General features: G+C 40.1%; 3 protein-coding genes across 3 annotated transcripts; all 3 read right to left on the bottom strand.

Moving 5' to 3' along the window:
- Positions 1-319: 319 nt before the first annotated feature.
- LOC140347436 (arrestin domain-containing protein 3-like) lies at positions 320-2872 on the bottom strand. Its single transcript, XM_072433873.1, has 6 exons — positions 2619-2872; positions 2485-2549; positions 2259-2402; positions 1983-2073; positions 1533-1789; positions 320-424 (listed from the first exon to the last, which is right to left on the bottom strand). The coding sequence occupies exons 1-6, from the start codon at positions 2869-2871 to the stop codon at positions 320-322; spliced, it is 915 nt and encodes a 304-aa protein (XP_072289974.1). The 5' UTR covers position 2872.
- Positions 2873-3923: 1051 nt separating this feature from the next.
- Positions 3924-6972, bottom strand: LOC140347281 (arrestin domain-containing protein 3-like). Its single transcript, XM_072433671.1, has 6 exons — positions 6697-6972; positions 6570-6630; positions 6308-6455; positions 6143-6239; positions 4736-4992; positions 3924-4423 (listed from the first exon to the last, which is right to left on the bottom strand). Exons 1-6 carry the CDS (start codon positions 6953-6955, stop codon positions 4124-4126), a joined length of 1122 nt encoding a protein of 373 aa, XP_072289772.1. The 5' UTR covers positions 6956-6972; the 3' UTR covers positions 3924-4123.
- Positions 6973-12214: 5242 nt separating this feature from the next.
- On the bottom strand, positions 12215-16374 carry LOC140347051 (arrestin domain-containing protein 3-like). The gene is made up of 7 exons (XM_072433373.1): positions 16004-16374; positions 14987-15031; positions 14851-14911; positions 14489-14639; positions 14071-14167; positions 13738-13994; positions 12215-12731 (listed from the first exon to the last, which is right to left on the bottom strand). The coding sequence occupies exons 1-7, from the start codon at positions 16281-16283 to the stop codon at positions 12417-12419; spliced, it is 1206 nt and encodes a 401-aa protein (XP_072289474.1). The 5' UTR covers positions 16284-16374; the 3' UTR covers positions 12215-12416.
- Between the last annotated feature and the right edge of the window lie 27 nt (positions 16375-16401).

Below are 16401 nucleotides of genomic sequence, written 5' to 3'. Positions count from 1 at the left end.
GTGGTGGTTCTTTGAGCTGGAGGTGTGCGACTGCATTGTAGTGTCAGACTTTGGACTCTTATCTTAACCATGAAGCCAGGAGGAGCCACATATCAATCACAATGCTAAAGTCTAATTTGTTGATATGATACTTTTAATTTTACCAACTTTCCCTGTACTGTATGGTCTATAAATTTATGACACAATGAGACGAAGGTATTGTTTAACTTATATCTGAATTTATTGCTTCACAACAGTTTGTTTACCTGTGTAGCTTTTAAATGATTGGTACATGCCACGAAACAACAAAACATCCTTTGGAGCAACTTTCCAAACGAGCTCAAGCAAAGCTCTGACTTGGTTCTTGCAGCATCTTGGACTCTCTCATCACAACGATTGGAAGCTTTGCTTCTTCGTTTCCCAATAGTGATGTATTCAGGACCACCTGCGAAGACAGTGTTTTACAGTGTTGAACATTACGACCAGCAGAGACAATCAATCCTCACTAAACATCAAGTTTAAATAGAATACCAACGTGTGGCATTTAAACATGTGGAAACTCTTCTAATGGAGATTAATTTAAGACAGATATGTTTAATGCCATACTGTGGACTGTGGAGAATTTGAGGCAATAAAATAACATCTCCATGGAGACAAGCAGGTGGCAGATGCATCTGAAAAGTTACATTATGTGCTTTTACTGACAGGGTTGTTTGCTGTTTTGAAAATTTGTCACAAAGATTATACACATATTATTAACAGTAACTTTGAGGAGATTTACTAAAGAACAGATGGATTCAAATGTTTATATAAGATAGCGTTGGCTTCCAAAAACACAGTATAAATGTTTTTCATTAGATTGTAAATGATAATGACATGAAAAGATATTTACAGATTCTCTGAAATGGTGCAGAAAGTGAACAGTGCATGAATAATATTGGTTATTATAAGTGGCAGATGTTTAGTGTTCATGAGTCCAACAGCAAAGGGAAAGAAACTGTTCCTGAGGCGTGAGGTTCTGGGCCTCAAAACTCCTGCCATGGACACAGTAGATGGATACCTTTGGAATGTGGCAGTAGAAAAGACCTTGACAAAGAAATGGATGACACAAACCTCACAGACGATCAAAAACTGGACTGACATTATGACAGACATCAGACAAATAAAAAAAGTGACATATAAATTTGACAGACTTTGGACCAGGCGGGACTCTTATTTTCATGTGAATGTTGTTGGTGTTGTTGTTGTTGTTGTTGTTGTTGTGTTTTAATGGAGGTTGGCTGTAAACTGAAAAGGTGCATTTACCACCACCTACTGTAGTTGTACATCTTCAAATTAAGTGTTTTAAGCTATACCATTAAAAAAGGAGAGAGAAAGAGAGAGAAGGAGAGAGAGATGTTGTTTATTTTACTGTTTAGTGCTACTTGTGCTACTTTTATGTTGTTTTTTGCTCTCTGGCCACGAGCGATTATGCTTAATCGATCGTGGCCAGAGTAAATTGTTTTCCTACAATATTTCTCCTTCTTCATACTTGTGTTACTCCCTGATGTTACCTTGAGTCTGTACTCCAGTTTGAGTATGGAGCAGCCGAGGAGAGTTGGAGGGAGGAGGTTTGGGATGTGCAGGACTTTGGTGTCGGTCAGCTCTGTTTGTGCCTCTACTGGTTTTCCCGGCTCCTTTATTAGGTCTTTGGTGTAGACTCTCCTCTTTAATTTAGTGAAGAAACACTGCTTCTCGTACAGATAGTACTTGGGCGTGACTGTGTTGTTTGAGTTGTTGATGATTACAGTTTGGACTTCAATGTTGTCCCCTTTAAAAACACAAGATTTTTTAGATTGATTAAACTTACATGTCATTTTTTTCCCTCCTTAAATCAAGCCAATACATAAAATACAGCACAAAGTAAAATATCTTGAGTAGTTTTTATGCAATAAAGTAGTCTGAGATGATCCTATTTATCATATTTTTTCTTCCACTTTTTTCTTCACATCATATATTTTTACCTTGTTGGTATCCCATCTGCTTAGTGTGCACGTTCAAAATCACGTTTCCAGGGGAGAGCAACTTCTTGTCGCTGCGCGTGTGTTGAGGTTTCTATTCAACATAAGAAATGAGTTGCTCTGTTTCATGTAAAAAGCACTCAATTACTGTCAATACAAAGTGACTTAATTGTTGCTTTTCTTCATTTAAAAAAAAACTCTACTACTGCCATACGAATGTTATTACTAATACATTTGTAATACATGTTAGTAAGTGAACTGTTAGATTTGTGGCCATACGTTTATGTCTGGGGTGGACGGGTCTTCATTGGAAACAATAAAGAATTCTTCTTTCGTTTTCTGATCCAGTCTCATAGATCTGTTCACTCTTGCTTCCAGAGAATAAGTGATTTTGCCATGTTCACCTTTGAAAGACGGTGGTAACTGCCTGCAAAGACAAGAAAAAATAGGCATATTTGTGTTATTTTGAAAACAAACAAATGCGCAACAATTAAATGAAGTTCACGTGCATGTTTGGTATCTCAAAGGTAAAAGGGAAGATGTGTCTCCCTACGGCTATCACCTTAGAACCTGATAAAACAACAGTAAAAATACATGCATTAAACAGCAATAGAAAAGTCAGGTTTAAATAGAACTCACCACGTGTTGAATCAAGTACATTTTTGTCAATGGTGAAGTACTTTTCTTTTGAAGTGTACACCATGTGATGTACAGGACTGTAATATTCAGTCCACAGTACAGACGCTTTCCCCTTCGCCTTTACGGTGAGACGGTCGATTTTGGTCTCTTTGGACAGCTCCAGGACCACCCTCCCCCTGATGGTGTCTCCTCTTGAGAACACGTTGTCTGTGTTGTTGGCATCGTACTCAATAGAGAAGCTCTCGATAGTCATTTTCTCCGAGTGCTCATTGGTAAAGCGTTCACTCCTTTTATATCATTGGTTTACAGCTCTCACATGCCCAGTTTGCACAACCTTTGCCACGATGATGACTAACAACCCTTCAAGAATGATAACACGGCCGTTGATATCTGGTCAATATTTATATAGGTCATGCACATACATTCTTTTATTTGAAAAATTCTAAAAAATAAAATTCCTTTCTATCTGAGTGGCAGAATTACGGAAAGCACAACTGTTAAAAAAATTTATATAATACAATGTAAACTGAAAGTAGTTAATATGTCATTTTGCACGGGCCCAAAACAAGTCGCTCTGGAATATGGTTCAAACTACGAGCAAAACATGAGCCATTATTCTGAACAGTCTGCAAGACAAGACGTACTTATCTCAAGCTAAAGACAAGCAGCCACTCTGCAGTGAATTTGAGCTACTTCAAAGCTACAGATGGCTTCACCGAAACAGGAGTCATTTGTTCCTCTGGTAATTGAGCAACTATAAACTTCAACATTTGATGTACTGGTAAATCATTAGCTGGTCTAAGCAGGACAATCTATTTACTATTAGTGCAACCTTTTAATGTAATATGATAATGCCAAGGTTTTATTCTATTCTATGATTCATTGTATTTGTGGTTTCTGATTGTGTTTTCTCTTTTATTTTAATTGTTTTTCATGTTGGATGTCATTTATATTGTGTGTCATCAACTTGATTGACTCTCATGCATTTTTGCCTCTGCTAGATTCAGAATGCTGAGAGTTATGCATAACTCGGATATCCCAGCATTCCACAGTCTCTATATGTTTACAGAGTATTTATTTATTTATTGACCTTTATTTAAACAGGAAAGTCCAGATGAAAACATTGTACGTACGTACATACATACATACATACATACATACATACAATATACACACACAATATACATACACACACACAAATACATATTTAATTTAAAGACAGTGCCGATTTGCTTTTATTGTATTTAGTTGGTGCTTTCAAGACAAATAAAATAACACGACAATGACAAAACAATTAAAAAAATGTTATGTTCAGTTTTACTGTATATACATAGGGTTAGGTATTGGGGTATTTTTTACTTTGTTTAGTTAGTCATTTGGAGAAGTGTGTGTTTGAGTGTGTGTAACAGTTAAAAGTGGCTCCTGTGCTGCTCTGTAACAGTTAAAAGTGGCTCCTGTGCTGCTCTGTAACCGTTAAAAGTGGCTCCTGTGCTGCTCTGTAACCGTTAAAACTGGCTCCTGTGCTGCTCTGTGTGGTGGTAGGAGGGGTACAAGGCTCCATATGCAGGAGGGTCATCTGACTGGGCCGCAGCAGCTGCTTGAGGCTCTGCTGCCCTCTGAGGGGGCTCGGCAAAGGCCTGGACAGGTGGATAATAAATGCTGTGTGGACTGGGTTGGGCTGAAGCCTCAAATTCCTTTGATTTAGCAGATTGTTTTTCCATTGCAGTGTGGTCGCTTTGTTCAGGTAAAACAATAATGGGTAACTTAATCTCAGGGTTACTCGTACATTTGATGTCCAGCAGGACCTGTAAAGACAGAGAACAGTCACGTGTTTACATCTAAAATAAGAAAATGGCTTACAATGGATACAACATTATACATTTAAAGTAAAAAGTAAATGTAATAATTATGTAATGGTGTGTACAGTAGTTGGTAAAATTTGGAATGCAGTGGGAGTGAAATTAGTTGATGTTTTGTTTTTTTGAAAGGATTTTTTGGATTGCAGGACAACGTGGCATGCATAGGGTTGAGCGAGGGGGGGACACAGCGCAGTGGATTCAAAGTCATTTAATACTTTTATTAAATTACAAATAAACATTGTGGATGGACACTATTACCTTTATCCTGTACTCCAGTCTGATGATGCTGCAGTTCAGTATAGAAGGAGGCAGTTCCTTTGGGATAGTGATGGTCTTGGTCACAGTTTTGTTACAGCCAGACTCCACTGGATCACATTTCTCCTTCAGAATTTCTGATGTGTTCATTTTCCTCTTTCCCTGGGCAAAATGACTCTTCTTTTTATACAAGACAAATTTAGGCTTGACCGCTCGGGATGACTGGTTTTTAATTTCGGCTGTGACCTTTAGCGCCTCACCTGAAAAACATTTGTTTTTGTGTAAAAGACCAAAACACTTTGGATACTTGAATTGTAAAAAAAATACTAAAACAATTCAAATAATGACAGGGAATTGGCTGAAATCACCTAAAAATATCATTAACGATTAAACATGATCTTTCGATTAATTGTCCGGCCCTAATTTAAAAGGGGCACTATTTAACTTTCCTGGCGGCGAATATTTTTTTCGTAGTTGACTTCGGAACAGTGCAGATTTCTCAGCCAATCAGAAGGCGAGCAGCTTCTGGGTGGGAGTTGACTTGTTCTGGTCTCAGGAGATCTCCCAGGAGATCGCAGCGCCACAGAACCTGAACTAACGCGTGAATGAACTAAATAGAGAATAACAATGGACATGCTAGCTAGTGTTTGACCATACAATAAATAACCCTAACCCCTAGCCCCTAACCCCTAAAGCTAAACCTAACCCTAACCCCTAACCCCTAACCCCTAACCCCTAAACCTAACCCTAACCCTAACCCTAACCCCTAACCCCTAACCCCTAATCCTAAACCTAAACCTAAACCTAAACCTAACACCAACCCGAACCCCAAACCCAAACCTAAACCTAACCCTAAATCTAACCCTAAATCTAACCCTAAACCTAACCCTAATCCCTAACCCTAACCTCTAACCCTAAGTTTTTGTAGTAGTTAGGAGATGAAGGGGGAAAAAAATCAATTAATTCTAGGTGGGAGCGGGAGTCAAACTTGGGACTTCGGGGGGCACACACCGTGTCTTTAACCACTGGGCCAACAAAGTTGAAATTTTTTCCTGCGAGCCTTCTAATTGGCTGAGATCTGCACTGTTCCGAAGTCAACTACGAAAAAAATATTCGCTTCCTGGCGATAGGTCCACTTCCTGTTTCTCTCTTAAGACGTTATTGCTTTGCCTGGCTAAAAAGTGTGTCTATTTGTGTCACCAAATATATTGAAAAAATATATCCAGCTGTGAGCGGGGGGGTCTCCTCTCCACAGATCTGACTTGTAACTTTGGCCGACTGGGGTCATCTGCTTGTCTCCAGGGAGATAAATGTGTTGAATGCCATACTGTTGAACATTCCAGGCAAAGCAGTAACATCTCCATCAGACGGAGGAGCGTACATCTGAAGGTCACAGTGGGATTGTCTCACCTTGCCAGTATCCCATTCTCTCTGTGCGGATGTCCAGGGCAACAGTGCCAGATCCAAACACACTGATTGTTTTGTCTTGACAGCCGTGTTGAGGGTCCTAAAAACACATTTCACATGACTTCACTGGCAGGAGTAGCTGTGTGCGTAAGCTCGGAGCACTCATACCAGAAGTCCAGGTGTGGCCATGTCTGCTTGTGAGACAAATGTGAAGTGTGTTTTGGCAGTTTTGGTCATCTTCATAGATTGCCTCAGCTCTGCTTTTAACTTGTGCACAATTTTGCCAACCGAGGATGTAAACGTTGATGGAATATTTCTGAAATTTTAACACATCCACTTGAAAACTTTGTGGATTTCTTTTTCAAACAACAAATAACTAAATGATAAAGTTTCAGTCAAGCTCAATACAGTGGTTGAGTTTTTCACTTGCCTCTCAGGAACCGTGAATGAAAAGGGGAACACATGTCTCCCTGGGCCAATAAACTCAGTGCCTAGAAAAGAAACAAAAAGTAGTTATTAATCTCTGTCAAATGATTGTTGTATTCATTCAACATTACCATCTTGTCTTGTCTCTCTCATGATGTAATGTTCCACGTCGTAGTACTTGTCTTTAGATGAGTACACCACATGCACATATTGCCCGTATTGTTCGTGCCAGCAGACGCGAGCCTGTCCCTGTGCTCTGAAAACAAGCGCTTGCACCTTTATCTTCTTTGAGATCTCCAAAATAATTCTTCCATTTATGGTATCTCCACTTGAGAAGATGTTGTTGCTGTTGATGGCATCGTATTCAATAGAGAAATGTTTAATTGTCATTTTGTCGCTCGAGCTCACACTGTAAATGAGTAAATGAACGTAGTGCTACAGGTGTAAGGTGTGAATGTTGTTCAGCCAGTTTTTCCCTTACGTAATATGAGGAAAAAGGGGCGGCCCGACTTTATTTGCTTTACTCAGAGTCACATGTGTTTGTGTATATCAGATCACACACAATAACCTGAAATATGATACATCTGGCTGTACAAAGGTAAACTGTTGGAAAATTACTGAGTAGACTGGACTATGATTCTCTTGAACTCCAATAAAAGAATAAATCTACTTAATAAAGCACCATAGTCATTTATTCATCAAGTGGACTGGCCATAATGTGAAGTTCCACTAAAAACATTACAATAATAAGATAAGATAAGATATTCCTTTATTGTCCCACATGGGGAAATTTCATTGGTGCAACGCAGGAAGATACAGAGGTAGATACAGAAGAACAGATCACTTATAGGAAGTCTGAAAAACACTTTCATATTATATAATTTTTTATATTATATTTATACATTAAAACCAGAATAGGAAAAGGTTCAGTTGTTGTCATCTGGACTCAGATGACAACTGAACCTTTTTCTACAATCGAACTCTGATGCACGAATGACGGATTACACCAACATTAAAACCAGACTATCCGGTCACATGACGCATGAAAAGATAAACACACATTCTTTTCCAAGCGCCACTGTTTCTGAGATAACGTCACTCCTTCCAAATATTATGGCTAAGCATGGAGGAGCTAAACAGCTGATTGTGCACGTGGGTGCAGTGGACATGCGGCGGGAACAGACTGAAGTTTTGAAAAAAGACTTCTTGAAGTTATTCGACGTGCTTGATAAAATGGAAATCAAAACTTTCATAAGTGGACCTCTTCCAAACATCGACAGGAGGATAAACAAGTTTAGCCGGCTTCTTCAGCTGAACACATGGCTGTCCAAAGAGTGCTCCCCGAGAGGACTACACTACATTGAGAACTTCTATCTATTCTGGAAACGAGAGGACCTGTTTAAGAGAAATGGCCCCCACCTATGCAGAGGTGGAGTGAGGGTGCTGACAGAGAACCTGTTCCACGCTCTGAGGCATTGGACTGGGCCTGGACAGGGTCCTGAGCAGATAGTTAGAGAAGAGAGGAATGAGAGAAGAATTCCTGCTCCCTCAGCCAGAGACCGAGCCAATGTTTCAACATCAAAAGCACCACAACCTCAGCCTCCACCAAAGGATTCATCAGCAGCTGCTCCACCACCACCAGCAAAAGATTCAGCTCCAGCTGCTCCACATTCACCTCCACCGCCTCCAGCAAAGGAACAATCTTCAAAGGCCTTGGACCCATCTGTGACAAGCCCAACAACATCCCTGTCATCGCCCCTGCCTTCACACCAGCCCTGGGTTCCCCCTGCAACATCTACTCCCACTAAAGATTCATCATTCTCCTTCTCATCTCCACTCTCACCCATGGGCCTTCCCAGCCATTTTGAAAGTCTGATCAAATCAGGCATTAAGATGGCTCCACTCACGCCCAATATAGCAAGGGCTATGCCGACTACACCAACAAAAGCCCCACCACCCATCCCCCCTCGCCTCTCACCTGGTCCCAAACTCTCCTTGGCTACAAAAGCCCCACCACCCATCCAACCTCGCCTTTTACCTGGTATCTCCCATAGCTAGGATGCACTGGGTCTCAGCGTTGCCAGGACTTATTGTCACATTAAAAATCAAACCAACCCGGGGCCCTATGTAAAAAGAGCCCCCCCTAGTGCTATTTCTGTAGTCACATCATCACACAGATGGAAAAACAAAATGCGAGTCAGGCCCAATCTGAGAAATGTGATTCATATTCCCTGTGAAAAGATAAAGCCCAGTCCCACTGAAACTAGTCTGAAACTTGCTGTGCTAAATGTCAGATCCTTATGTAACAAATCTCTCTTAATTAATAATTTTATTTTTTCTTATAATCTTGATTTTATGTTTTTAACTGAAACATGGCTTGACAAAAACACAGGAAATGTAGTTCTGATAGAATCTGCTCCACCCAACTTTAAGTTTGAATCTGAAACACGAGAAAACAAAAAAGGGGGTGGAGTCTGTGCTGTCTTTAGAGATGAAATAATTACCCGCAGGTTGTCTTTTGGGGTGTTTTCATCATTTGAGTATGTATCCTTTAAAATGGAGCTAAAACGGTCTCCATCCATTCTCTTCATTGTTTTATACAAGCCTCCCCAGCACTGCCAAAGTTTTATTGATGATTTTACTGAGATGCTTTCAGTCATATGCACAGACTTTGATGGTTTGGTCATTACAGGTGATTTCAACGTGCATGTTGATAATGTTTGTGACAGAAACGCTAAAGAGCTTGATGCTGTCCTTGAAACCTTCAGTCTTACTCAGCATGTGAGAGGCCCCACCCACAGCAAAGGACACACTCTAGATCTCATAATTACAAAGGGGGTAAATATTTCAAATGTTAATGTGATCGATGTTGCTCTGTCTGATCATTTCTGTGTCTTCTTTGACCTGTCTGTTTCTCCCCAACCTCCGGTTGGTCCTGCAGTTGTTCAGAGGAGACACATAAGTGATGGCACAGGTGCACTGTTTATGGAAATGATAAACTTTGAAAATGTCTCATGTTCTAATGTAAATGATTTGTTGAACTCTGTTACATCTAGTGTTTTGAATGTTCTGGACACCATCGCCCCTATAAAGGCTAAAATGTTTAAAAATAAGCAGAAGGCGCCGTGGAGAAATGATGATTCGGTCAGGGCACAGAAAAGGGAGTGCCGCAGGGCCGAACGGAAATGGCGCAAGTCAAAGCTCCAGGTTCAAAAAGAGATTTACAAAGAAAAGCTGAACATGTACAACCTAATCTTATGTAGAACTAGGGAAAGATATTTTTCTGAAATAATTGGAAGCTGCAGTAACAACTCGCGTGTCCTGTTTGCCACAGTAAACAGATTAACAAACCCTCCAGCTCAGCTGCCGTTAGAACTCATTTCCACATCCAAGTGTAATGAGTTTGCATTATTCTTTAATGACAAAGTTCAGGGCATTAAAAATGCTATAAATCCCACAATGCAAAAAATTACCCTAAAACCACCAAGACACTTAGAGCTAACTCACTTTGCACCAGTAACTGACAAAACTGTCCATGAGATCATCACCAGTCTGAGTTCATCTACATGCTGCCTTGATGTGTTACCCACCAGATTTCTAAAGTCTGTGCTGAACAGTTTGTTAGCACCATTCACTCACATAGTTAACATGTCGCTTCAATCTGGAACATTCCCAATGTCTTTGAAAACTGCGGTCATAAAGCCTCTCCTAAAGAAGAGCAGTCTTGATGCCGCAGTACTGAGTCATTACCGGCCCATCTCTAATCTGCCATTTTTGGGCAAAGTCCTTGAAAAGGTTGTTTACCAATAGCTCACAGATTTCCTCTTAATAAACAACTCATTTGATGTTTTTCAGTCAGGTTTTAGACCTCATCACAGCACTGAGACTGCTCTTGTCAAGGTGACAAATGACATCCGCCTGAACACTGACACGGGCAAAGCCTCAGTCTTAATTCTGTTAGATCTGAGTGCTGCTTTTGACACTGTCGATCATGGGATCCTCTTACAGAGACTAGAGGACTGGGTGGGCATCACTGGCACTGCCCTAAACTGGTTAAGGTCCTATCTGGAAGACAGGAAGTACTTTGTTGAAATTGGTAGCTGTGTCTCAGACCACATGACCCTGACCTGTGGAGTGCCCCAAGGGTCAGTCCTGGGTCCCCTTCTGTTCAACCTCTACATGCTGCCGTTAGGTCAGTTGATACGCAGTGAAAATGTGTCCTATCACAATTATGCAGACGACACTCAGATCTATGTTTCACTATCGGCAGGTGACTATGGACCAGTAGATTCACTCTGTCACTGCATCCAACAGATCAGTTTGTGGATGCAAAACAACTTTCTCCAGCTGAACTCAGACAAGACTGAAATAATCGTTTTTGGCCCACAGAAACAAAGAGAAAGTGTTAGCGGTCACCTCCAGAGTCTCGCTCTAAAACCTACAAACCAAATTAGAAATCTGGGGGTAATAATGGACTCAGACTTGAACTTTAATAGCCACGTCAAATCAATAACATCAGCAGCTTTTTACCATCTAAAAAACATTGCCAAAATCAAAAATATAGTGTCAAAACCAGATTTAGAGAGACTTATCCATGCGTTTGTCTCCAGTAGATCAGACTACTGTAACGGCCTGCTCACTGGTCTCTCCAAACGAGTTGTAAAACAGCTGCAGTACATCCAGAACGCTGCTGCTCGGGTCCTGACTAGAACCAGGAAGTATGATCACATTAGTCCTGTTCTCAGGTCTCTGCACTGGCTCCCTGTGGCTCAGAGAATAGACTTTAAAGCAGCTCTGCTTGTGTACAAATCTCTCCATGGCCTAGCACCAAAGTACATCTTGGATATGTTAGTGCCATATGAACCATCTCGGACTCTGAGGACCTCGGGGACCGGCCTCCTGCTGGTGTCCAGAGTCAGGACAAAACATGGGGAATCTGCATTTCAGTTTTATGCAGCTAAAATCTGGAACAGTCTTCCTGAAGATGTGAGACAGGCTTCTACTCTGACAATGTTCAAATCTAAGCTAAAAACAGTTTTGTTTAGCTGCGCATATGACTGAAAGGATTTTTTCTTTGCACTCTTCTCTTTTGTTTGTGATTTTATTAGTTTAGAAAATCAGTTGGATTGATAATTTTTAATTTAGTTAATTTTATTGTATTTCTGTTTCTGTAATTTCTTTGTGATTTGAATGCATTTTTCCTGCTGTGAAGCACTTTGAATTGCCTTGTGTATGAAATGTGCTCTACAAATAAACTTGCCTTGCCTTGCCTTGCCTTATGAATTTTGGCCAAACAGGTTCTTAAAAGGTCATTCAAATCAGATCTAACACAATTAACAGTTACAATGACTTTTTCTTAATCTGTTAAGTTTTTGTCTACATCTGATAGAAGCTGATCGACATGCTAAATATAAAAAGAAAGCTGTAACATTTTTTTATTTTCAGTCAAATCAAACATTCTGGTATGAATCAGGCTCAGTTTGTACTCCAAACCAACAAATACACAAATTACCTTAAAATTCAAAGAAATGTAGTAGGACTTTTATATGGGTTATTTCTTACAAGTCCCTAAAAAACACATTTTAATCAAACTAGCTTTTGAATCAAAGTGAATCAGACGTCAGAATACAAACTACAGACTTGAACCCTTTGGAGCACACACATCTTCACAGATGTGTGTGCTCCAAAGGGTTCAAGAACAACTTCAGTTTGAAATGGGGCTCAGTTCAGTCGGATGGGTTGAGATGAAGGGATTATGGTCATGTGTCAAGTTAAACAGAACTAATATGTAAATAATATGTAACATGCAAAGTTGACCTGAAACATTGACAAAAGACAAAGACATATCGTGCTATGGCTTGGAGTCATATTGTGGAAGAGAAGGGTACATTCCATAGGCGGTGTAAGGAGGCGGGGGGACTGAGGGGTTTACTGGCAGAGCTGGAGGTGGAGCCGTGGCCCCTGGCAGTGGAAGGAGGTCGCTTGGTCCAGGTTGTGATGCAAAGGGCGTGGGGTTGTAAACCAGAGGGTTCACATTCCCATAGGCTTCGAACCCAAAGCCTGAAGCAGCAGGAGGCGGTCCACTGGCAGTGAACTGGTGAGCGCGTAGAATCACAATGGGGAATTTGATTTCTGGGTCGGAGGCATATTTAACATCCAAATAGACCTGCAAAATACATTATTTTAGCTTTTGGTTGGTAGGATTCATTTCTGCACTAAACATGTGGAGGAACAAATTTAGGCCTGTGAAGCTTTTACACTATTTTCATCATCAGTTTGTAAGCCGTAGTACTTGTGATAAAATGTGAATATATGATTATATTTCTGTGATGTATTTTATCTGCATAATAGTGATATTTTATCTGCATCATTAGTCTAAGAGAAGAACGGGTGTGTGACAAACTGCATTTGTGAAGGGGTCGTAAAGATGGGCCCAGAGGAGTCTGGGTAATGTTTACCCAAGGCTTGATCTCTACGGAAAAATACCAAGTGCCTTGATGTGAGGCTGACAAATGAGAAATGTGACCCGCCTATTCCAGAATATCTAATAAAACCAACCAGCATGGGAAAAAACGGAGTGAGACGCAGGAGGATCACGCAGGCTGCGTACCATAGCTTGCATGATCAGTCCCCGCGTTTTCTCCCATGCATGCCATACAAATGTCTGATATTTCTGTGTCGTTTCATATTCTAAGTTGAATTGTGTTCTCTATGTGTTACGGAATAGCATCGGTGTATGTCTAATTCCATGACAGTACTTGAACCAGTTTCTCACCGATTCCTGTAATAATACCGTAATTTTCTAGAATAGATCAAAACTTGTCATCAAAAGAAATCAGATTTTGATACCATAATATTTTCAGTATCGGTGGGATCTGGACTTAATACCTAAACATGTTCTCATCAGAAGTACCACTACCACATATACAGCAGTCACAATATCAAAATGTAGAGTTTCTAGTATTGACTTGAAAGATACCGTATTTTACGGACTTTAAGTCACACCTTTTTTCATAGATTTGGCCGGGGTGCGACTTATACTTATATTTATACTTATATACTTGTACTTATACTCCGGAGTGACTTGCATGTGATATTATTTGTTATTTTCACACATGCAACCTTATTTCATACTCCAGCGCAACTTTGAGTGATTGACCCATGTGTCTTACCCTAAGCCTGTGTTCCACTTTGAGGATGTCACAGTTGTGGATGGACGGTTCCATGTCGAGGGGGATTTTGATGAGCTGGGTGACCTTCTGGCTGCTGGAGGGCAGGATGGGCGCCCCCACCCCTTTGATCAGGTCATTGGTATAAAGTCGTTTCTTGCCTCGAGCAAAAAAGCTGTGTTTGCTGTACACACAAAACTTGGGCCGGATTTCTCGAGAGGAGTTGTTCTGAATGGCAGTGAACACCTTTATGTTCTCTCCTGTGAATGTAAAAGCAGTGTGAAATATACAAAATGTCAAAATATAATCAATAGCACCCATTCAGCCATTACTCACCTTGGTAAAACCCAACTTTTTCCAGATTCACATCCATGGAGACAGTTCCTGAGTTAAAAAGTTTTAGTTTCTTGTCTTTAGAGTCATGTTGTGGCTCCTGAAAATGGTGGAATACGTGGTTGAAATGCTGGATTTATTTACCGTCATCATACAAATCTCATGTAGAGAAAGAAGAAGTTTGTATCTTTTGTCAAGCATTTTCACAGCTGGCACATTTCCATTCTTATAAACTTGAGCGCTTACAGTATACACACTCAAACATGACTTGATGTAATTCATGATTCATGCAAATCTAGAACTTTGCACGTGGGGCCAGACCTTCACACAAGTTGGTACAAGTAACTATATCAAGAAGAAGAGTGGTGCAGTTGTGTCTTTTCCTGTTGGAATGTGAGGAATGTCCATATAAAAAGCCTACCCTGAGCTCTGGGTTGTTGTCCATAGTGTCTTGTGTCACATAGTTGAGCTTTGTTGTATCTTTCTTGGGGATCCTGAGTGATCGACTCAACTTGGCTTGGAGCAAATAGACGACTTTACCAGTGTCAGCATGAAAGGAGGAGGGCGTGTACCTAAGAAAATTGGTCGAAAATAACGTATAAGGATTTAAAAGAACATTATCTAATACAAAATATATTGTTCAAGATGTAAACATTCAGAAATGCTATCAGCCAAGAGTGCTTGAATAATAAGTTAGCCAGAAATATGGATTGTCCTGTTTTCATTTCATCTCATCTTCTGATTTATATAAAGGGTTTACAGTACAACTGTATTTCCACTTACGCCATAGGAAACTTAAAGGTAAATGGGAAGATATGGCGTCCAGGAGGAAGATCTCTATCATCTGAAATGAAATATCATAATTTTAGCTTCTATAATGTGTAAAATGATGTCTGAGGCAACAACATCAAGGACTTACATGTTGGAGCAGTGTCTTGGGTCAGAAGTCTGTCACTGTCATTGTCTTCGGGAATAAAAACACATACATTAAGTGAGCATAGGCTGTATTAAGAGGTGCAATATCTCTGTCAGGTTACAGTGTATGTACAGTGCTATGTCTTTAACTCATGTTTGCTCTGCAGAACTTGTAACTTGTACTTGTTTGAATTACACCTTTTGCATCAATTTGCAAAGTGTGATGGGATTTAATAAAGCTTACTCCGAAGCCTTGGACCACTGTGAACTGTGAAAATATCATCACATCATACACCGTCTTATGAGGCCTAAATTGATCATTTTAGCTTCTGAACGGCCGAGAAAGTAAAAAACAACTAATAAACTTGACTTTGGTTTGAACACTGTTCCTATGTTTAAATACAAAAACACATCAAGTTTTGATTTAAATATAGTACGGTAATAGCATAGATTAGTTTTTTCTATGTTATTGAGTGTCTGCGTCATAAAGCAGACACTATTAGTTCTGCTTTTTCCTGATTTTTGGTGCGTTTCAACTCCTGAACACAAGTTATACCTCTTTACGATCGGCTTCGCCGTCTAACGTCTGCTATTGCTTTTGACATTTGAACATCATGTACTTTTTGCAGTATTTCCAAAAGTACTTTTTCCCATTGAAATGAATGGGGCTAAAGAATGAAGTCTAAAGAATAAAGTCTAAAGAATAAAGTCACACGTACTACATGATGTAGTTAGTACTTTTATGCAAGAACAAGACAATGTGCAATTACTTGTTATTCTATGTTTTTTCTTAGCAATAATTATATCACACTTCAACATTAATTATGATGAAGTGCCCTCAAACAAAACATGCCAATATGTCAAACATGCTTTAAACTTCTGGAAATAAAAACCCTATAAGCCTTTATTAATCATCATCAGTCATGACGTTCTAATTATGGGAGCTGATGTTTTATTGCCTTTTCACTTTCCCTGCAGCAGGAAAACACAGAGTGATACAAAAGTTCCCAATAGTCTTTACCCGTGAGGTCTTTATCCTTAATGAAGTGGTGCAGGAAGCTGAAATACTTGTTCTTGGAGTGGTACGTGACGGTGACTTGTCCGTGTCGCTCGATCCACAAAACTTCTGCCTTTCCCTTGAACTTGATGGACAAAGATTGGACCTCGCACTCTTTGGCCAGCTCCAGCTCCACTTGGCCGGACACAAGGTCTCCACTGGTAAAAGTGTTGCCTTCATTGTTCGCGGGATTATAACAAACTTTAAAGTCCTTTACGGTGCTGGGTATCATGTTCATGTTCATGTTGTTCTTGTTGTTGTTGTTATTGTTTTATGGCAGTTGGCATCCAAGTGTTGTTGTTGTTGTTGTTTTATGGCGGTTGGCATCCAAGTGTTGTTGTTGTTGTTGTTGTTGTTGTTGT

This window comes from Eucyclogobius newberryi, unplaced genomic scaffold (assembly GCF_026437365.1).
Source record: "Eucyclogobius newberryi isolate DKJ021-1_F unplaced genomic scaffold, fEucNew1.0.hap1 SCAF_6, whole genome shotgun sequence".
In the NCBI taxonomy this organism is placed as follows: Eukaryota; Metazoa; Chordata; class Actinopteri; order Gobiiformes; family Gobiidae; genus Eucyclogobius; species Eucyclogobius newberryi.
The sequence above is the reverse complement of the archived record's forward strand: the minus strand, read 5'-3'. Positions and strand labels throughout refer to the sequence as shown.